This window comes from Bos javanicus, chromosome 23 (assembly GCF_032452875.1).
Source record: "Bos javanicus breed banteng chromosome 23, ARS-OSU_banteng_1.0, whole genome shotgun sequence".
Classification (NCBI taxonomy): domain Eukaryota; kingdom Metazoa; phylum Chordata; class Mammalia; order Artiodactyla; family Bovidae; genus Bos; species Bos javanicus.
Window position 1 is genome coordinate 10,026,837 of NC_083890.1, and position 22,872 is coordinate 10,049,708.

At 41.8% G+C, this 22,872-nt stretch overlaps 2 protein-coding genes across 15 annotated transcripts in view; one reads left to right on the plus strand and one right to left on the minus strand.

Annotated features, from left to right (window-relative positions):
* The window catches only part of SLC26A8 (solute carrier family 26 member 8), a 91,076-nt gene extending 88,482 nt beyond the window's left edge, over window positions 1-2,594 (minus strand). For 2 of the 9 annotated variants that reach the window (XM_061397988.1, XM_061397987.1), the window contains exons 1-2: window positions 2,201-2,578; window positions 214-399 (exon numbers count right to left, since the gene is read on the minus strand). The gene's annotated coding sequence lies outside the window, so the exon portion shown is untranslated. Of the gene's footprint in view, window positions 1-213; window positions 400-2,200 lie in introns of all 9 variants that reach the window. The other 7 variants (XM_061397991.1, XM_061397994.1, XM_061397993.1 and 4 more) reach the window with 6 other exon arrangements.
* Window positions 2,595-2,631: 37 nt separating this feature from the next.
* MAPK14 (mitogen-activated protein kinase 14) overlaps window positions 2,632-22,872 on the plus strand; it is a 76,251-nt gene continuing 56,010 nt past the window's right edge. The window contains exon 1 of one of the 6 annotated variants that reach the window (XM_061397997.1): window positions 2,632-3,214. In XM_061397997.1, the coding sequence (XP_061253981.1) occupies window positions 3,099-3,214 (116 nt within the window). In that variant the 5' untranslated portion in view covers window positions 2,632-3,098. The remainder of the gene's footprint in view (window positions 3,215-22,872) is intronic. The other 5 variants (XM_061397998.1, XM_061398001.1, XM_061398000.1 and 2 more) reach the window with 5 other exon arrangements.

The window sequence follows — 22,872 nt, forward strand, 5'->3', positions numbered from 1 at the left end:
CTCCCAGGGACGACCGTCATTCATTCATTCCGCAAACGCTGACTGAGTGCCCTCGACGAGCTTGACCCTGCGGTGACAGTGGCCCGGGGACTTCCGAGTGTAACGCGGGGGTGGGGGGGAGTGGTCCCCGCCCCCAACGCCGGAGCCCGGGCCCCGCCGCCGCCACCACCTGCAGCCCCGGCCCCGGGCGGCTCCCCGGGTCCCTAGGCTCACCTGGTTCCCGGGTTACCGCGGGAGGTCGGACGCTGGAGCCGGAGGCAGCTCCGGCCGGACGGGCGGCGCTGTGGACGCGGACGCCGGCGGTTCCCGAGCCGTTGCGGTCGAACCCGCCGGACTCCTTGATGCCAGGCCTCGCGCGCCGCACTTGGCGTAAGTGATTCACTCTGTCTCCCGACGACTCTTGGGAACAGAAGACGCGGGAGGAAACTGGAGGCTAAGAGGGTCGCCGATATCTCCAACCCCGACTGAAGGACGCTGTCCTGCCCAGCTCCTTCCCCAAGACCCCTTAACCTCCTTCTGAAGCTCAGTCCCTGTCGCTGTCTCTCCCTGCGCCTTGCATGCCCTCTTTGCCCAGTTGCAGTTTTCCACTTGCTTGATTACTGTAGTAATGTCTAATATATTATTCACTTTACCTATGGCTTTAAAAAATATATTTACGTCTTTATTTAGCTGCATCAGGATTTAGTTGCAGCACGTGGACCTTCCATCTTCCTAGCTGCAAGTGGGATCTAGTTCCGCGACCAGGATCAACCCAGGCGCTCTGCTTCAGGAGCATGGAGTCTGAGCCACTGGACCAACAGGAAGTCCCTACCTATACCTTTTTGTAATCTGTCTCATCCCCAGAAGGGCAGGGATTTTTATGTCTTGCTTTAATTGCTGTATCATTGGTGCCAAAGCAATGTGGTAGATCTAGTAAGTGCTCAATAAATTTGTGTTGAAGAATTGAATGATTGCGCCACTATTCACTGTAGGCTCCACCTAGGCAGCCGCTATCTGCCTTTTAACCAACTTTCCATTAGAAGTGCCTGGTACCTAGTAGGCATTCAATATATATTTGCTGAGTGAGTGAGTGTATTGCTCATCTTTACCCTTTTGGTCACTCTCATGTCATTATTCCACTTTGTTGGATAAATACATGAATTTCTTAGAATTTCAGCTTCCAAGTTTTCTCCCTTTTATCCATGCACTCACCTTGATCCCCCACTCTTACCTCTTATATCTTTACAGCTGCATTTTTGCTCTTGCTTCCTCCTTCTACCTCCAATACTTCTTAGAAAGCTCACTATCTGCAGTTTGGCTTGGAACATTTTTAAGCAACATGTCTTCTAAGGCAAGAGAATCTAGGCTGTCACACTGAATCCAAAGAAAGCTTTCCGCAAATCACCCATGACCCTTGTTTTGGGTTTTATTTTATTTTTCCTTGAGAACTGAGGATCCTGCACTGCCTCCTAAGTTGAGATCATGTCCTTGTTCATAATTTGCTCAACAAATATTTATGGAGTAACTTCTATGTTCGAGGCCCTGAGCTAGATCCTGGGACAAGATAGGCAAAATTTGAGCACTTCAAGGGATGCATAACACAAAAGAGAATAGTCATGGATAGTGATGGGAAGTGTCCTGGCTTGAACCCAGTTATTTCTAAAAGAAATGACCAAGAATAAGATGGGGTCCAATTCTGCTTATTGAAACAAGTTTTAGGGTAGGAATAAGTTAATAGTGAGGTGAAGGTATGGGGTTATACCTTGCCCATTCACATTTATTATCTTGTTCAGCTTTCAGGTGGGAAAGTAGGGCAGCAATTCTTTTTTGTATAAACTGGAACTAAGGTCTAAGAAAGGTCAATTGACTTGCCCAACAGGATACTGCCAGAAAACCACTGTCTGCACTGTTCTTACTCTGAGAGGCATGATTACAATTCTTAAAACCCTCTTTGCTGGAAGCTCTTCAAGGTAGGAATCAGTTTAAAACCTTCAGGGTAAAGGTTTTAAAAATGTTTCTCCAAGGGAGATACCAAGGACTTTTCTGAACCTGGCGCATATTGTAAAAATGCACAATCTTGGCGTCCCTCTGGGACCCATCTAATCAAATTCGCTGTGCATTTTTAAGCGCCCAAGGTGCTTCTTCGGCACGTAAAAGTTTGAGAACTACTAGAAGTGTTTGGGTGGAAAAACCTCAACCTTAATTCAGGGCTAATATTTACCTTTGAGACAGATTTCGTCAGCATTCCGAAGAGTAAGTGTATGTCCTTGAGCAGATGGGACTGCAACGGCTTTCTGGCCGGAATATTTCTCTTTTTTATGCAAGTACTTCTTGGAAATTGGGGGTTTTCCGCCGAGCAGGTGCTCAGCTGCTGGTGACTACCCACCGTTCAAAGGTTTTCTGGCTCTTTTCCCAGACACCCGATTGATTTGTCACTGTCTCTTTCCAACAGGGAGCCAAGCACTTGCCCCACCGACCACGGTGGGGCGCGCGCGGCCTGTGTCGGCTGCTTCTCCGCTCCTTCCCGGGTCCGCCTTCGCGCGCTAAAGGAGAGCAATCCCTGGGAGTTCCTGCCTCTGGGGGCCAGCTGTTGCTCTCTTCTCGCGAGAATTACTTCTCCCGAGCTCTCCCTTCATCAACCCCCCCTCCCGCGGGCAGGTTCCATATTGGGTAAAATCTCGGCTCGAGGAGAGGTCTGGGAGCTGTTCTCGCGAGAGCACGGCGGGAGCCTCCTGTTCGCTGGCTCTGGGAAAGGCGACCACTGCAAGCTCCGCGGGCGCTGCAGCTGGAGCTGTGACCCCGCCGCGCAGCCGGGAGTCGGCTGGGTGTGGAGAGAGTGCAGGGAGAGCTGGGCGGGGCGCCAGCCCAGGGCCCCGGAGCGTGCCCCGGCCCTTCGCAGGGCTTCCCCCGCCGTCGGTGAGGCGCGTCCAGCCGCTGCGGCTGACAGGGGCCGCGCGCGCGCGCGGGAGTCTTCAGGGTCGCCGCAGCCGCACCTGCGCGGGCGGCCAGCGCAGGATTCCCTGCCCGGCCGGGCGGGCTACGAGGTCAGGGGAAGCGGGTGCGGGTGCAGGCGGGGCCCCGCAAGGGCCACCTCCTCGCCCCGCGGCCACCGCTGGAAGATGTCTCAGGAGAGGCCCACGTTCTACCGGCAGGAGCTGAACAAGACCATCTGGGAGGTGCCCGAGCGTTACCAGAACCTGTCCCCGGTGGGCTCCGGCGCCTATGGCTCCGTGTGGTGAGTGTCACCGGGCCGGGGGCCTCACTGGGCCGGGTGTCTCCGTATGCCCCAGAGTCGGGCCTGCCCCCACGGCTCAGCAATGCACCCAGCGGCAGGAATTTTCCTTGGAGGGAGGGCATCCCAGCCCTCTTCGACCCCTGTCCTGCACTCCCTGTGCCCCTTGCACCCCCACCCTGCACGCCCACGTAGATGGTCAGCTATGTGTAGGACACAGGTCCGCGGTGGGCGGTGGGTGATGGTGTTGGAGCCGGGCCCTGACTCGCACTCTGCGCGTTCCCTTGGAGGTGGGGTGGGGGAAGGGGCTGCTGCTACGGGGGCAGAAACACGGGTCCTTCTTCGGAGGTCTCTCCCTGCTGGCATCGAGCAGAAGGGCTCTCTCGAGATGTGCCTGCCCTCGGAGCAGACAAGCCCGGGAGCTGCCCGGAGAAGCAGAAGGGCAAAGCTCGACTGCAGTCATCTGAACAAAACTGAGGACGAAGGGCGTTGAGTTCGGGCTTTTTTGCAAACCTCTGTCGAAATTGCATTTTGAGAAGGGTTCTTTTTCAATTCGCACTTGAATTAGCAGCTATCCAGGGAGCTTAAAATACCGACTTTATCTCGGTGAGCCCTGTGCCAGCTTGAGTGGTGTGTTTCCGATTCAGTTGAAAGCGTATTTCCTTTTCGCAGAGTGGGGGGTGGTGGTGGTGCCTGCAAACACTGCAGCTTGAGAAGCTGGCGGCCTCGCTGATTAGTCACATACCACCGCTCATTTAAGTATTGTTTGACAAAACAATTTTCTCCTTTGGAGCAAGTGAGGTTCAGATCCGTTGGACGCCCTCAAGATCAAAAAGTTATTAACAATGCTGCGATGTATTATAAATATTTTTTAATCGTGATAATTCTTGTGAAACACTGTTTTTAAAGTCCTTTAGAGGGTTTGCAGAGAACTTAATCTGCACTTACAGACTGAGGGGTACATAATGGTTTTCATGGGATATGGAGTATATAGCAAAGGAAGGAAGAGACACTTCAGCTTTAATTCACACTATGAATGTCTTTTAAATTAAATGCTACTGTAAAATTTCCAGACCTCAGTTTGCTAACTTTTCTAACTTCTAAGGTTTTATACACTGTATTTTAGATTTTGTGTAATTTGAGGGCTGACCTGAAGCTATTTGATGTAATTCCTGTGCATGCATTATTTGCAAAGAGGTCTACAAAATTAGTTTTTTGTTTCACGGCAGATTCCAGGCTTTTAGACTTGTTAATCTTTGAATATAATTCCTGTGTTTCTTAAAGCCCCAGCATGAATTTCCTGTTTGGTAGAATCTTCTGGGTAATTGAGATTGTGCAATTGTGTCCAGCAACAGATCGTATTGCGTTTTCTAGTTCAGGCTGCTTGAGTGATGTCGCTGTTGGCCCTGTGCTTGACATCTTTTTTCCATTTTTATAGCGTGCTGTTGATTTGCTAATTTTCGAAGATGTGTTTGGATCATTGCTTCTTTAATAGCTCACTTGTTTACGGCCAGTTTTCATTCTAGAATTGACACATTAATTTTTGTGGTACTGAATTTTTGTTTCCAATCATCATTGTTTAAACTTTAGTGGAGTGATACGGCTTAACTGTGGGGAGTTCAGTGAACTGCTTGCAAGGTTTCCCTACAGTTGATGTGAATCACTCAGCCCTGGCCCTGGAGATCCCTTGAAGTGCTGATAAAACACGAACACATTTTTTAGTGCTTTATTTTTCTGGTTTATAGAAGCCATTGAAACTGACACTTGAAAGTAATTTTTTAAACAGGTTTTTAAAAGTAGGTAATACATTCACATTGTATAAAATGTAAAAAGGCGTAGAAAGACAGTGAAAAGTTTTCCTTTCTCTTTGTCCAGTTGTACTAGTTCTTTTCTCAAGAAACAACCCCTGTTAAGTTTCTTGTGTGTCTTTCTGTGGAGGCAGTTCTGCCAAGGGTATTTAAGGTGTAACCTATAACATATTGGTGGAGAAAAATAACCGATATTATGTGACAATTGACTGTAAACAAGTGTAGTTGATTTTGGATTGAAAATACCAGAATTTACATTCACATGTGTTATCTCATTCAGAGTAGTTATTTCAAGTTGTTCTTTCAGTCAGCAGCTTTTAGGTGTGGTAGAAAAAAAAATTGTTTTTTAAACTTAGAATCCACTTTGGAGCCTGTGTTATTTTTCACTATCTTCATTTTTTTTTTTTAGAGCAGATTTGATTTTAGGAAATAACGAAGTTAGATTGAATCCAAATAATTTAGAGAAGTTGGACTCAACTCTGGTGAAAAAGATTAGGCAGCCAGGCTGGTGATACTGTTTGAGGTCAAATAGGAGTTGTAACCATAAGGTAATGACACAGAATTTCCTGTGTGACTTGTAGAACTGGATTGAAGTCTGTTCCAAAAAAGAATCTCTGAAAGTATTTCAAGGAATGCAACATCACTGAAATAATGTGTCAGTTTCCTAATTTGATTGCTCTGAAGTGTGATACACTTTGATGTGTTAACTTTAAAAGTTAAAAAAAAATTAAGCCAATTTTCAGTATTTTCATTTGTACTAAGTATCTAGTAAAGCAAGTGTGATAACTAATTGTGAATGAAACATCAAGGAATCAAAATAGAAATTTGAGTATTAGAGTTTTACAAATATGCCTTTCCTTCTTTAAGGGGTAAAGGGAACTAAACTAAAGCTTGCAACTTTAAGGAACTTTGTGCACTGTCAGTGAGGGGAAATGAAGCAAAATTGTTCAAGAGTGCGGTGTTGCAAAGCATTGATTTTGTGGTTTGGGGACAAAAGGGGCGGGGGAGGATCTTTGTGGTGAGTTTAAGGAAATATAAACAGGAACTTAAATGCCCTTCCTCTGGTGTATGGGTTTTCCAGACTCTTGCCTTTGATTATAGGAGGTGAGGCAGTGGTAACCATAAAACAGGTGAGAGATCAGAATTATTCTTAAATCATATTTAATCACTTATTAAATAATATTTATTGAGTACCAACTATGGACCAGCAGCTCAGCACGCACACATCTTTAGGGGCGCCCCAGGTGGTGCTAGTGGTAAGGAACCCACCCGCCTGCCAATGCAAGAGACACAAGTTTGATCCCTGGGTGGGGAAGATCCTGTGGAGGAGGAAATGGTAAACCACTCCAGTATTCTTGCCTGGAGACTCCGCATGGACAGAGGAGCCTGGTGGGCTACAGTCCATAGGGTTGCAAAGAGTCAGACATGACTGAAATGACTTAGCACACTCACAGACCAGATAGCAGGCTAGGTTTCTTGAGCTAAACTGTTAAACAAGACAAAGACAGTTCATTCCCTGGTAGGGTTTATAGTGTGATGTGAATAATAACTACGTTTTATGGATTGCTTTCTATGTTCTGGGCATTATTCTGTGCTGTTTATATTTATCATCAGTATATAAAGTATATACCAAAACTTTGGTAAAAGAATGGCAGAATTTACTAAGAGGTCAAATCCAACATCCTAAATGCTTTGTGAAAATAAATGTAGTAAAGATAAGTGAAGCTAAGTTTTTTAGTATTAATAGCCACTCATCATTTTAAATCTTTTTTTTTTTTTTTAAAGCATGAGCTAGGGCACAAATAAATACAAGACTGTCATTATAGAGTGTGCAGAGGTGACTTTCCTGACTCCTAATCAGTGAGAGGGGTGTATGTGTGTGTATTAGTTGCTTAGTCATGTCTGACTCTTTGCAGTCCCATAAACTGTAGCCCATCAGGCCCCTCCATCCATGGCATTCTCCAGGCAAGAACACTGGAGTGGGTTGCCATTTCCTTCTCTGAAAGGAACTATCAGAAAGAAAGAAGGTGAAGTTGCTCAGTTGGGTCCAACTCTTTGCAACCCCATGGACTGTAGCCTACCAGGCTCCTCCATCCATGAAATTTTCCAGGCAAAAGTACTGGAGTGAGAGGGGCAGTCTTTTATTTTTCTAGTGGCGATAGTAAGCCCATGCTGATCTTTATTTCTATTTGCTTGTCTTTGTAACCAAAAGCAAGGTGATTGGCTGCATGTTACCAGTACCAACCAATAAATATTTAAACACAATGGCAAAATATTTGTATTATTGATATGTAAAGACTTTTAAGAAAGAGTTCGTTTAATTTGGCTATAAAGTCATTATTTGTCAGATTCCAATTTTCCACAGGCTCCCATTTGAAAATAAGGGTATCCTGAACCTCTCGAATTTCAGTTCTGCCAGTTTAATTCCTTGATACTGAGGACTACTCTGCCTTTGATTTCCCTCTGCTTTAGCCTCAAAGATCTATTAATATCTCACTTTAGTATTAACAAACATTCTTATGGGATTTTATACTTTATAATGTATTTGCATTCAAAGCATTATTCAGCTTTCACTGGCTCTGTAAAGGCTAGTCTTAACATAGTTTTATGGATGAGGAGCTGGACTCATTAAAGGAATCGTATACTACTTTGGATTTGGTTCTGTGATTTCAGTACTTCAGAATTCTCCTTTCCTGTGCTTTAGGCTGCTAAAGGCTGCTAAGATTGGTGGCACCTTCTCTGGTGCTGTTTGCCTCTCCCCACCCTCCTTTTGAGAAGAAAGGCGTTGCTGGGTCATTTGAAATAGTAGAGCTACGACAAACCAATCCCGCCAGTGTAAGCCTGACTCACCTGAGGTGTAATGACTTACTAAAGTCACATCTCTTCCTCAGAATTGATGGGACCAGTTCCCGAAGAATTATCAGTGCAAATAATTAATTCCTGAATTTATGGATCCCTTTGGTTTGAAATTCTTCTGTGCACATTTTGGAAAGTTGAGACTATCTGTACATGTTTCTGTTACGTAAGTATAGGATATAAATAGAAGTAACTGCTTCTCTAGGCCTTTGAAGATACCTTGGATGTTTGCTCTTTGCTGTGAAATTTAGTATTGATTTTTTCCTATCCAAGAGGTATAATTACTGTAGAGCTCAAAACAAACAAACAAACAACAAAAAAAAACAACACACCTTGTTATGAAGTGGGTTCCCTTGGCTCTGAAACCTAGAAATCTTTTCATCTTGTCATGTACTTGGAAGTGATTCATGTGTTTCTTCAGGACAAATGAAAACAGAACTTCTAAACCTGAAGTTTTTGTTAGTTTGTTGAAGTAAATGAAGCTTTTAGTACTAGAAGTAGTTGTCTTTGCATAGTGTTTCCGTAAAGTTAGTACGTGTGCGTTAAGATTTTATAAAGTTAACCAAACGCCCAGCATTTTAGCCTTTAAATAATTTGTTCTAGGGAGGGAAGTAGGTGGTGGTTAGTAGATTCTGCACTTTCGACGATGGATCCTGGGTTCTGACATACTTGGCTCCTAGGCTGAATGTTGGGGAGAAAAAAGTACAGAAGAGAGAGGAGTCCAGAATGACGCCTAAGTTTTGGCCTTGGACAGATGGATAGGTCTCAACTTTGGGGTCTTATAGGGTGTATGGTCGTGGAGTTAGACAGAGGAGGATGGGTTCATGCTCATCTCCCTGAGGATAGGACTCTTGTGTGTTATACTGATACTTATACACCTGTTGTGTGTGTGTGTGGGGGGTCACTTTTTAGGTGCTAGAGATGGAGTGTGAGCAAAACATGAGAAGTTCTGCCTGTAAGAACCTATAGGCTAAGGGGAAGGCAAACAGAGGTAGACAGTAAATAAGTAAGTAAGAGTTATAGCATGTCGGGTGATAAGCACTACGAGGAAAATTAAGTAAGGAGAGGGGAGGGAGTACTGAGATAGCTGTTGCGCCTTTAAGCAGGGTAGACGGGGTAGGCCTCCGTGATGGAGTGACACCTGAGCAAAGACCTGAAGGAAGTGATGGACACTGGTTGGACTTGAGTGGGAAGGAAGAACATTCCATGCTGAGGGATCACCACATGCAAAGGCCCTGTTTTCCGAGCTCACTCTGCACTGGGGTCCCTGCTTTTTCATTTCTGTTTCTTACCCATTCAGAGGTGCTAGTCGTACTTAGGGACAGAGTGGAGGAGTCAGATGAATTGGTGCCCAGCCGTGACCCATGCTCCTTCCAGAAGGCTCAGTGTCCCTGAGCCAGTACTTTTGGTGGGCCCTGGAAATTCAGGGTACTCTGGTCCAGCTCTTTAAATAACATGTGAAGCTTACTTCACTTTTCGGGTTTCTGTTGCCAAAAGGAAGGGAGCAGAGAGATTAGCTCTAGACTTCTGGTGACAAAAGAAGATTAGCCTGCTGGCAGGTGGAATGTTTTCTAACTTGTTTGGGCTTCTAGGTTTTTTCTTACTATTGGGTTATTTTAAAAAGTCATTTTTACCTTCTTTCAGCTCTTAAGATCTCATTTATTTTCTGTTTTACTTGGCCGTGTATCTGCTTTACATTCCTCTGCCTTTCCCCTATTACAATAATTTTAGTAGCTGTTGGATTATTATTACCTGTTAACAGTGTTTTGGCTCCGAGCCCCCAGTGAACTTCTCCGTTAACTTGAATAAATCTTATGGATTGAAAGGTTCTACACATGTGGCCCCATTAAAAACCCGTAGGATTTCTTTCTTTTCTTTTCTGCCTTTACAGATAAAAGTTTCTTTCTCATATGAAAGCCATCCCCCTTTTACTGCTCTATCATCTAGTTGCAGAAAATAAGTATTCCTAAACACAGATTCCCATGACAACATAACAAAAAGGTAATAGAACAAATGTTTATTTTGTCTAAGCCTGCTGTCTGAGTAACTTTATACCCTGAGCATGTTGGCTCCTGTTGCTTTGAATGATGTTACAGATTTCCTTGTTTTCCTCAAAACCTTCTCCTCTTAGGCCTTGGTGACATTGTCACTGTGCCTGGGACACAAAGGAAGATGCGTGAGTGCGTGTGGCTTACTGTCAGTCTACCCACAAGTACGCATCTGTTGCTTTTCCAAGCTTAAGGGCCAGAGTATAGGCATCACACATTATTATACCAAAAAAAAAAAAAAAAATCATGAAAAAACCCACACCAATTTCTTCTTTGCTTTCTTAACTTCATTAATTTAGTTTGGCCAGTGCTAAAGCACTGTTGGAGGTGTTTTGTTTATAAAGATTGAAAAAACAAAAAAGCAGAAAGGGTTCTTGCTTTTGAAAACAGCAGTCTAGAAGGGGCACATTTGTGTTGCTTTCTCAGAGATTATTTTTGGAAGGCCTTTGTAACTTTTCTGCATTCTTTCAGCTTTAGTTGCCATCTCAAATCTACTTTTCTATTTCTAATGCTTATCTTGAAATCTTCTTTTGGATTTTTCAGTGTCTCTCTTGAATCTAGTGACATACTGATAACTTTTGTACATCAAGGGCAACTTTGTTGCAAGGGTATGTGTTTGAAATCTCTGTCAGAGAGACCTTTCCATCTGATTCAGAACTAGAAAGTGATGACATCAGCGTGTGCCCACAAGAGGTCAGAACTTCTTCTTTTGATCTGCCGAGGGCTCAGGGAGGCTGTGTCTTAGGGGAAGAAAGGGACAATGAGGGTAAGAGTCCTCTAGACACTCAGGTGCGTGCATGCCCAGTCATTCAGGCGTGTCCAACTCTTTGTGACGCCATAGACTGCAGCCCACCAGGCTTCTCTGTCCTTGGGATTTTCCTGGCAAGAATACTGGAGTAGGTTGCCATTTCCTTCTCCAGGGTCTAGATACTTAATGCAGCTCTGTAATTCCATGTGGGGTAGTGTCTCTGACCTTCTCACCTGCAAATTGTTTGCTGTTGTTCAGGCACTAAGCCGTGTCCAGCTCTTTGCGACCCCACGGACTGCAGCACACCAGGCTCCCCTGTCCTCCACTATTGCCCGGAGTTTGCTCAAAATCATGTCCATTAAGTTGATGATGCTGTCTAACCATCTCATCCTATGCCACCCCCTTCTCCTTTTACCTTCAATCTTTCCCAGCATCAGGATCTTTTCCAGTGCGTTGGCTCTTCACATCAGGTGGCCAAAGTATGGGAGCCTCAGTTTCAGCATCAGTCCTTCCAATGAATAATCAGGGTTGATTTCTTTAGGATGGACTGGTTGGATCTCCTTTCTGTCCACAGGACTCTCAAGAGTCTTCTCCAGCACTACCGTTCTAAAGCATCAATTCTTCAGTGCTCAGCCATCTTTATGGTCCAGCTCTCACATCTGTACATGACTCCTGGGAAAACGATAACTTTGACTTTATGGACCTTTGTTGACAAAGTGATCTCTCTGCTTTTTAATATGCTATCTAGATTTATCTTAGCTTTCCAACCAGAGAGCAAGTGTCTTTTAATTTCACGGCTGCAGTCACCGTCCACACTGATTTTGGAGCCCAAGAAAATAAAATCTGTTACCGCTTCCACGTTTTCTCTTTCTATTTGCCGTGAAGTGATGGGACCAGATGCGATGCCCCAAGTCTATCCGGTGACACTTAAGTTGAAGTGTCTGGTTTATGCAGTATTTTCTGAACTCTTCATTCTTATATTTCCTTATCCTTGTGGTAAATATAACTTTATTCTCATAAATAATTGCTTTATCCTTAATATCCCTAGTAACAATTCCTTTTTCCCCTCTTCTGTCAAATCCTTCATGTAGGATTGTTAGGTAGCTTGAACCTTCTTGAACTTGCTGCTGCTAAGTCGCTTCAGTCATGTCCGACTCTGTGTGACCCCATAGACGGCAGCCCACCAGGCTCCCCCGTCCCTGGGATTCTCCAGGCAAGAACACTGGAGTGGGTTGCCATTTCCTTCTCCAATGCATGAAAGTGAAAGTGAAGTCGCTGAGTCATGTCTGACCCTTAGCGACCCCATGGACTGCAGCCTACCAGGCTCAGTCCATGGGATTTTCCAGGCAAGAGTACTGGAGTGGGGTGCCGTTGCCTTCTCCTTCTTCTTCTTGAACTTAGACTTTTGAATAATAAGTTTCTATTTATGTTTCCTTCTCCAGGCTACCACACACTGGTGAAAATCTTAGTTATCTTTCTCATTTGTTATAGTAAAATATGACTTCTCAGTGATCTTAGTATTAAATTGAAGTGAAATATTGGTGTTGGTATCTTATATTGCTAGAAGTTTAATAATTTCCTCACCTGACATTACAAGTTTGACTTGCTTCAGTTTCTGATTCCTAGGTTAGTGTCCTAAATGCCTTATGCTTTGAATCATCTACTTTGAAATTAGCAGTCTCAATAAATTAAATGATATTGATGCCATCATTTCATGGCAAATAGATGAGGAAACAGTGGAAACGGTGGCTGACTTTATTTTTCTGGGCTCCAAAATCACTGCAGGTGGTGATTACAGCCATGAAATTAAAAGACACTTACTCCTTGGAAGGAAAGTTATGACCAACCTAGATAGCATATTCAAAAGCAGAGACATTACTTTGTCAACAAAGGTCCGTCTAGTCAAGGCTATGGTTTTTCCTGTGGTCATGTATGGATGTGAGAGTTGGACTATAAAAAAGGCTGAGCGCTGAAGAATTGATGAGTTTGAACTGTGGTGTTGGAGAAGACTCTTGAGAGTGCCTTGGACTGCAAGGAGATCCAACCAGTCCATCCTAAAGGAAATCAGTCCTGGGTGTTCATTGGAAGGACTGATGTTGAAGCTGAAACTCCAGTACTTTGGCCACTTAATGTGAAGAGCTAACTCATTTGGAAAAAACCCCTGATGCTGGGAAAGATTGAGGGCAGGAGGAGAAGGGGATGACAGAGGATGAGATGGTTGGATGGCATCACCGACTAAAGGGACATGGGTTTTGGTGGACTCCGGGAGTTGGTGATGGACAGGGAGGCCTGGCGTGCTGCGGTTCATGGGGTCGCAAAGAGTCGGACACGACTGAGCGACTGAACTGAACTGATGCAAAAGGGGAAAAAATAGCAAGTTAAGAAAATAGACAATAACTATTATGAGCATCTGTCAAGCTGTGTTTACATTCCCAAATACAGTGTAACACTAGGATTACTCAGGAGAGGGCAATGGCACCCCACTCCAATACTTATGCCTGGAAAATCCCATGGATGGAGGAGCCTGGTGGGCTGCAGCCCATGGAGTCTCTGAGGGTCAGACACGACTGAGCGACTTCACTTTCACTTTCATGCATTGGAGAAGGAAATGGCGACCCACTCCAGCATTCTTGCCTGGAGGATCCCAGGGACGGGGCAGCCTGGTGGGCTGCCGTCTATGGGGTCGCACAGAGTCGGACACGACTGAAGTGACTCAGCAGCAGCAGCAGCAGGATTACTCATCCTGTTGACATCTTGGGTCGATATTTTGTTGTTGTTGTGGGGACTGTCTTGTGCGTTGTAGGGTATTTAACAGCATCCTTGTATCCCTACCCACTAGATGCCAGTTGGAACCCCCGGTGTGACAACCAAAAACGTTTCTAGACGTTGCCACATGTAATCTGGAGGCAAAATCACCTTTGGTTGAGCACTGTTTATAAACCCTGTATGTTTGGATTGATTGGCCCTGAGTGAAAACTTGATAGGGTAAGTTGAATTTTCCACCTACAAAAGGAAACAGTACACTATATTCTCCTTTTGAATTCATTGTCCAATACAGTCTCAACAATGGCCTTGTTCATATACTGTACGTCCAAGTTTATAGTTCCAAACCTAATGTCAAGAATGTCTAACCCTTTGGATTTCGAGGCTATTGAAAAGTAATGTTTCATGCCTCCCCCTGATTATTTTTCTACATATTTCTTGAGGACAGTCTCTGAGATATTAACTACCTTAGGATTAGATTCAGGTTATAAACTTGTATGGTTCAGCCTTAGATATGTGGATCGGATACTTGAAGGAAGCTTTTCATTAACACTGTTGAATGACAGTGGCTGTGAAAATTACAATCAGGAAATGAGCCAGTTTCCTAAAGATTTCTGTAACTCTAGGTAGTAAGGCAACATAATTTTGGAAGTTTGAAATATGTGTATTTTTGTATTTATGTTATAGGTTTGTTTTAGTGAAAAAAATCTGTTCGGCATTCATCTGACAGTGTTAAATGGCTTCCAGTGTATAAAAGAAACAGATATAACAGATTAGTGAATATGTTATATATGTATATATCTATCTAGGGCTTGCCAGGTGGCTCATATGGTAAAGTGTCTGTCTGCAACGCAGAAGACCCAGGTTCAATCCCTGGGTCGGGAAGATCCCCTGGAGAAGGAAATGGCAACCCACTCTAGTACTCTTGCCTGGAAAATTCCATGGATGGAGGAGCCAGGTAGGGTACAGTCCATGGGGTCACAAAGAGTCGGACACGACTGAGTGACTTCACTTTATATATATATATATATATGTGTGTGTATATATATATGTTCACTCATGTGTTGTATCTGTTTCTTTTATACACTGGAAGGTGTGTGTGTGGCTTTCCTGGTGTCTCAGTGGTAAAGCATCTGCCTGCCAATGCGAGAGACATAGGTTTGATCCTCTACATGCTGTGGAGCAACTAAGCCCATGTGCCACAACGACTGAGCCGGGGCTCTAGAGCCTGGAAGCCGTAAATACTCAGCCCGTGGCTGCAGCTTCTCAAGCTCATGCACCGCAACTAGAGAGTAGCCCCTACCTGCTGCAACTAGAGAAAAAGCCCGAGCAGCAGTGAACATCCAGCACAGACAAATACATTAATGAATAAGATTTTTTTTTTTTAAGTATTGATGTATACAGAAGTTTGGAGGTCCAGTAGGCTATAGTAGCTACAATGTTTCATGGAGGAAGAAGGATTTGAGGATTATTTTGAAGGATGGGTAGTATTTGGAACATTTCTAGAAAGGGAACATTTTTAGGTAACAGGAGAAAACGTAACTAAGAAAATGAGATATGAGATGGACTAGCCTGACAGGAGGAACGTCTCAGATAGGGTGAACCCACTTCTGGTTTTCATTCTGCGTGTGCTTCAGAATCACTTGTGGAGCCTTTAAACATACAGATGCTTGGGTCCTACCTCCAGAAATTATTAGGGGGAGTAGGACCAAAGCAATTGCATTTTTCTGGGCAGTGGAGAGCTAGCTATAGTTTCTTGAGTTGTAAAGTAGGAGGGGAAGTATTTTAAAATTGATCTGATTGGAGTGTTACAGAATGGATTGCAGGAAGCAAATATATTGCTTTGTAAAAGTTTTTAGTGATTTATGTGCGTTTCTGTTCAGCCTGACTCCCCAGTTGGACTTCTTAATTCCTTGAGGTCAGGATCTTTGGTATTTATGTACTTATCTTGCATTATGTTCTTAAGGATAAATAGATAAATACATTATAACTTCTGCTCTCCTTTAAAGTCTAAATTGGGAAGCAAATATATAAAGTAATACCTTGGTTTTTTTTCAGTTCAGACTAAAGAATTGGCTGCATTATATTGCTGATTGTAGTAACTCTTAGATTCTATCTGTTAACTGCTGAGTAAATGTGCATTTTAACTTGTAGAAATGATATTTTAGTTTTCTATAACATAACAAATGATCAAGGATTTGAACCTTTGGTTATGTTTTAATCACTGCTTTATCTTACTGTTACTTCAGAAATATACTCAACCTCAAATTTCAGAGTAAGAGATCTAAAAATACATATTGAAAATTTGCTATGTGATAAACCCCATGCTGGAAGCTGATCATGAAACTCTTATATAGTAACACATTCATATCCATTTGGAACACTTACTGCCTGTCCTTTATTGTTCATAAAGTTATAGTTCATACATAATTATCTTATGTGAGCCTCAAAACAGCATTGTAAGATAAGCAGGGCTAATGACACCCCCATTTTATTGACTTGGAAGCAGACTCATAGACGCTTTGGCCACAATCATCTGCTAGGAAATTCCAGAACCAAAACTAGAACTGAAATCTTTTAACTACTAGTTTACTTTTCTCTATGTCAGTCTGCCTATGTTTATGCTTAGAATTTTTTTAGATCAAATCATTGAAAGACTACAGAGACCATTCACTGAGATGCAAACATAGCTTTGTTAAGTGGAATTTTGATGATTTTTTTTTTCTGGAACAATAAAAAGTACTTACATGGTATTAGCAAAAGTAAGCAAGATATTTTCTAGTATTTTTATTTAAAAAATCAAGTTGCTAAGTGTAATGATGTAAAAATATTTGATACTCCTGTTTCAAAGGAGTGGTACTTAAATCTCCTCCCCTTGTGTGAAGGCGGTTATTTAGTGACTCACGTTTCTAAAGCATAGAATGTGGTAGAACTGATGGAGTGTGACTTCTGAGGGTAGGTCGTAAAAGACATTGTGACTCCTGCCTTGGTCTTCCTTTGAGATCATCTGCTCTGGGGCAGTTTCTCAGCCTCAGTACTATTGGTATTTCAGTTCAGTTCAGTTGCTCAGTTGTGTCCAACTCTTTGTGACCCCATGAACGGCAGCACACCAGGCCTCCCTGTCCATCACCAACTCCCGGAGTCCACCCAAACCCATGTCCATTGAGTCAGTGATGCCATCCAAGCATCTCATCCTCTGTTGTCCCCTTCTCCTCCTGCCCTCAATCTTTCCCAGCATCAGGGTCTTTTCAAATGAGTCAGCTCTTCACATCAGATGGGCAGAGTATTGGGAGTTTCAGCTTCAACATCAGTCCTTCCAATGAACACCCAGGACTGATTTCCTTTAGGATGGACTGGTTGGATCTCCTTGCAGTCCAAGGAACTCTCAAGAGTCTTCTCCAATACCACATTTCAGAAGCATCAATTCTTCGGCACTCAGCTTTCTTTCTAAACTTTCACATCCATACATGACCACTGGAAAAAACATAGCCTTGACTAGACGGACGTTTGTTGACAAAGTAATGTCTCTGCTTTTTAATATGCTATCTAGGTTGGTCATAACTTTCCTTCCAAGCAGTAAGCGTCTTTTAATTTATTGGTATTTGGGGTCAGATAATTCTTCGTTGTGAAGGATATGTAACAGTATCCCTGGCTTCTACCCTCTAGATTCTAATAGCATTGCCCTCTCATCCCCACCAGACACCTCTGGTTGTCTTAAACACTGAGATGTCTCCTGAGGGACCTCTATTGAGGACCACTGCTTTAGGGAAGCCGGCTGTTCTGTTGAGAAGACACTGGAGCAGCCCTATGGAGAGGTCCACATTGCAAAGAACTAAGGCCTGCTAGTACCGGGTGAACCATCTTGGGAATGGATACTCCAGTCTCAGGCAGGCCGTCAGATGGCTCTTTCAGTGGCCTGCATCTTGACAGCAGCTTCAGGTGGGACCATGAGCCAGAACTACCTCACTGAGCTGCTCCTGAATTCCTGACTCACAGAAACTGAAATACTAGTCTTGTTTAAGCCACCAAAATTTGGGATAATTTATTATCTAGTGATGGATAATTAGTACTCTTAAGTGTTACTGTAAAAATATATATTTAATATGAGAGTCACAGAAATAACAAAACCTGAAAGTTGTGAAGTCATGTTAATGCCTGTTATGTGCATCTCTAGTCGTGTTCATAGCATATATTTGTAGGGTGTTTTTCTGGATGTGAAATCTATGAACACTGTAATTGCAAAAGACTTTTAATTGTAGCAGCAAGGTAAAGTTGATTGATGGTAATACCTAATAGTTACAATGTAATATATGATGTCTATTTAATATTTCAGGTTTTCTCAAAAGGAGTTAAAATTATTTAATGACAACTTATAAAACGTGTATTATTGAAACCTTCAAACAGGTAAAAGTAGAGAAGATACATACCCATGGTGGCAACATTCTAACAAGACTTTGGAAAATAATCTCCAATAAAAGAAGTAAAATAATCCACGTGTAATATTTTTGTGTTCAATGTGGGATAACTATTGCAGATATATACTTCACATTTGCAGTGAGAGATTCATGTTAATTGACACCACAGAGCTTTTAAAGCTTCAGTGAAGAAATACAGAATTACTCTTTTTCAAATGGAGCTTTCAGCAAATGAAAATTAAGTACATTTTAATCGCAAATGGTTTGGGATTTTTAGATTGCATGCCTAAGTGAATTTCTGTATAATTTGAATGTTAGTTTTCATCAGCCTAGTGAAGAATCCACCTACAATGCTGGAGACCCAGGTTCGACCCCTGGGTTGGGAAGATCCTCTAGAGAAGGGAAAGGCTACCCACTCCAGTATTCTGGCCTGGAGAATCCCATGGACTGTATAGTCCATGGGGTCACAAAGAGTCGGAGACGACTGAGCGACTTTCAGTTCACTTCACTTCTGTTCATCAACCTAGTAGAAACTGAAGCAATTGTGAAAAAATTTTAGTTCCAATAGTTTAGAAGCTTTTGCAGGAGGAATTGGACCAGATTAGAAATGACAAGTATTAGCATATATGTTACCATTCCCTGAGTGCCAGCCCTATGGCTAATGTCCCTAATAAATCCTATCACAGATATATTTTCCTGAGTGAGATTTTTATGAAAATACTGCACTTGCCTAAAAGTTTTTGAACTGTAAAGTCTGCAAGGCAAGGTAAGTGATCATTTATATAAGTTTTTCCCATTCTGGGCTATATATCTATTGGTAAGATTTTTCATATGTCATTTGTGTTTTAAGTCTCTGAGAGGAAGTTTTTAGAAATCAAAAAGCTGGGGATTGGTCATATTGCACGTACTTGTAACAACTGTATTAATAACATCTGGTTTTCTCCTAATCAATCTGAAAGTGTAATTGTAAGAAGCTGAACTCCATTTAAAAATACTATATATAGTACAAGTAGATAATTTTGTGATTTATTTTAAAAATCAGAGTGTTAGGAAGACATTAAAACAAGGTATTTGAGAGTAGATACTAAAAGAGAGCTGACAGTGTTTCAGTTGTTAAGTTTTTAAATTTTTTTTGAAGTTCTCAAATGAAAAACTTCAGTTTTTGCACGAAGTAGCCTTTAGTTTCATGACATTGTTTCCAAAATGGAGGGGCAGAGGGTAAGCATCAAAAGTACAGTGATGCTTGCACACTTGTCTGAATTTAGAAGAAAGAACAAGTAGATTTCTGTAGTAGAGAGTGAAGTCGCTCAGTTGTGTCTGACTCTTTGCCACCCCATGGACTGTAGCCTGCCAGGCTCCTCTGTCCATGGGATTTTCCGGGCAAGAACACTGGAGTGGGTTGCCATTTCCTTCTCCAAGGGAATCTTCCTGCCGCAGGGATCAAACTTACGTCTCCCGCACTGTAGGTAGACGCTTTATCGTCTGAGCCACCAAGGGATATGTGTGCAGTAGAGAGAGATATGTCAAAAAGAAGTATTTCCAGTATGGTGTTTGTTGAAATTTGTGTCAAGTATAACAGGTAAAGAGAAAGTTCAAAGTTAGTCATCTGAATTACTTAGTTATTTAGAAGATGCATTTTGAAAACTCATTAACCTGGATTCAGTTGGAAAAGAGCCTCAAATTATATGGAGATGTTATCTCTTTGCACATTATTTCTCCTCAAGTAGGTATTTTAATGAATTTAGTGTATTAATGAGAATTCATTAATTCAGCGTGACTACAGATTTTAATTGGAGAAGGAAATGGCAACCCACTCCAGTATTCTTGCCTTGGAAATCCCATGGAGGGAGGAGGAGACTGGTGGCCTGCAGTCCATGGGGTCGCAGAAGAGTCGGACACAACTTAGTGACTAAACAACAACAGGTTTTAATATATTTAAATATTTATCTTTACTTCCAAGAATGAGTAAAATTGTGTTGTCTTCTTAACCATTGTTGAAAGTTCCTTTTTCCTTAACATCATTCAAGGATTAGAGAAGTTCTCTGTGACCATTAAGAGAAATTGTTAAATCACTTATGGTTCTTCCCACAAATTACTCAGATACTTGGCAGGTGTTGCTCATTCTTCATTCTGTTGGGGAAAAACCAAATTGTTTTTTGAGAAAATCTTGGTACAGTTGTTTGTGCTCTCATGCCCTGTGGATGTGGGCAGTTGTCCTGCTTAGACAGCATCTCACCTTCTAAGAGGTTGTCTCTCTCCCTTTAAGAACCAATTGACTCAGCATATTGATCTGCCTTTACCTTGTAATGCACACACTCTTAAAGCCAGGCTCCAGTCATAGAGCATAAACACAAAGTTCCTGTGCCTCTTTACCTATCAAGAGCTCAGTTGACGGAAGTCATCTTTGGAAGATTGTCTGAGGAATATGGAGCTTATTATTTATTTTTCTAGAAACACTTAAGATTTCTTCTTGCATTGAGTCTGTCAGAGAGCAGTATGGCATGCTGCTTTGTCCTCTCCTCCCTGCCTTTGCTCATGAACTGTGTTTTGACCTTATGAGACAGTCTCTGCTGATGGATACTCTTAAGTGAAGAACCATCTGAAACCCACTATTAGAATTGTGTAAGGATGTTGATTAGAACATTGTTACCGCATTATACAGTGTCTCCTTCATAAACATACACAGGAGGAACTCTTCTCTGGTTTTATTACAGGAATAATTATGCCTCTCCTCAGTTCTCCAAGTACCTGAATTGTTTTTATTATATGGTTCCTATAATTCATGTTTTAACTGGTTGTATTCTCGTTGTGATGGCTTTAGTGGGCTCAGAGCCAAATTTGGGGCCCACCTCTAACGGGTATTTAGAAAGGACTTCATTATAAGCATTTGCACTAACTTCACCCATACATTATTTCTTATTTATCTTGTTTATTTTCCCCTAATCATGTACTCCTATGTCAAATTGTATATATATCATTCTAGGCTACTTTAAATCCCTTGTAAAATAAAACAGGGTATATGTAAGTAAATTTAGAAATTTAAAAAAATTAGGATATTAAGAATCTAGTAAGCCAATTTTTTTTCCAGGGAGGGGGAGGCTAGTATGAATGGATAACAAAACACTTAATTTTATTTAATGAATATTATTGCATCTTAAGCAGTAGATTCATAGTCAACAGTAGATAAGTGACAATGACATTTTCACAATATAATAACAGTTTGTAATTTATTTTATATTTCTCCCTTTAACTTTTTTTTACTGTAGCAATGCCTTTTTTATAAAGTGTGAATTAATTTTAGGACTTTATGACTTTACAATTGGGGGGAAAACTTACTGAGCAATGTGTCCTGGATTTTAGTTTGGAGAACCTGATCTTCATAAAGATAATTCCATTTTATGATATTGTTCATGAAAACATGGTTTTATTTGTAGTTACAGTTTTTAAAATGTGATTAAGAGGAACCTTCCCAACTATAATACAAGTAAGTATAATGATAAAGGCAAAGCCAGTAGCTGGGGTTGTCCTTATCTCAGAAAGCTTGGCATCCTGGAAAAAATAGTGAGCATTGAAATTAGATCTGAATTTGAATCCCACTGCAAATGAATTATATACCCTTCGGTGAGTTGTTAATATTTATGACCATTAGTTTCTTATTTTGGAAGTAAATGATCTCACAAAGTTATAAGGATTAAATGAAATATTTCCCAGATAATATTGGCATGATCAGCTATTCAATAATTTGGATTTCTTCTTCTCTGAATATTCAATTGATTTTTATCAGGTGATTTAAAAAAATTATTAGGAATTTCTTCTTTGGGTAATTACAGTGTTCAATTTAGGATGAAAAATGTGGTTTCCTCTTTCTTTGAATATTGCTTTGATTAGTGATAGAACAGGTTAGGTCAGAGCAAAATAAATGCTTAAAGAGATGAAGGAAGGGATGGAACATGTATTTGCTTTAGCAGCTTTGGCCATGGGATTACTAACTAATAATCTGAGACCAGTTTCTCTGAAGAATTCCTGTTTGTTCTCTTTTGTAGGTAAAATATGTTTTAAAAGGTGGGAGTATATGTTCTTTGAAGTAAAAATTTTTAGTCTGTTCTAAGAAAATCATGCAGTTACGGAAGAAGCAATGTGAGTGAAGATGTCTATTGTAGTGTAGTAGTGTTTATATTGTTAGTGTGTATGAAACAGCTGTGCTGCTGCTGCTAAGTCACTTCAGTCGTGTCTGACTCTGTGCGACCCCATAGACGGCAGCCCACCAGGCTCCCCTCTCCCTGGGATTCTCCAGGCAAGAGTGTTGGAGTGAGGTGCCATCCCCTTCTCCAATGAAATAGCTATGCTGCTGCTAAATCGCTTCAGTCGTGTCCGACTCTGTGCGACCCCATAGACGGCAGCCCATCAGGCTCCCCCATCCCTGGGATTCTCAAGGCAAGAACACTGGAGTGGGTTGCCATTTCCTTCTCCAAATAGCTATAATGCCCATCAATAAGAAATGAGTAGATTGTGGTTCACATATTTTTGAAATTATGGTAAATGATTGGTAAAATGGAAAATGGTTATGGCTTAGATAAGGAGGGTAAAACTTGTTTGCGTACTTTGAGGATAGCCCTATAAGTATCATTTGAAGGAAATATGGTTGTCAGTAGTGATTTTATGAAATTTAGAAAGCTTGCCTCTTTTTATTTGTTTTAGGGTAACAGAAAAGCACAGATGACTTATGCTTCTAACTTTAGTAACAGCCTTATTAAAAGATACAAGCTCATTTTTTTTAAAAGAGGATAGAAAAATGTATATTAAAAAGTAAAAGTGTTAAAATCTTGAGTAAATTAGACACTGCTTCTCTGCTTATGTGTATATACCTGAATGAGTTACATTTTTCCCCTACAGATGGGATAGTCCTTTACTTCTAAAACTTGTTCTCTTTCCCATCATCAGTATAACAAGAGTCTTGTTAATGGCTACAGTGTATGGTACCTGTAATATATACCACAGTTTATAAACTCACCTGTATTGGATA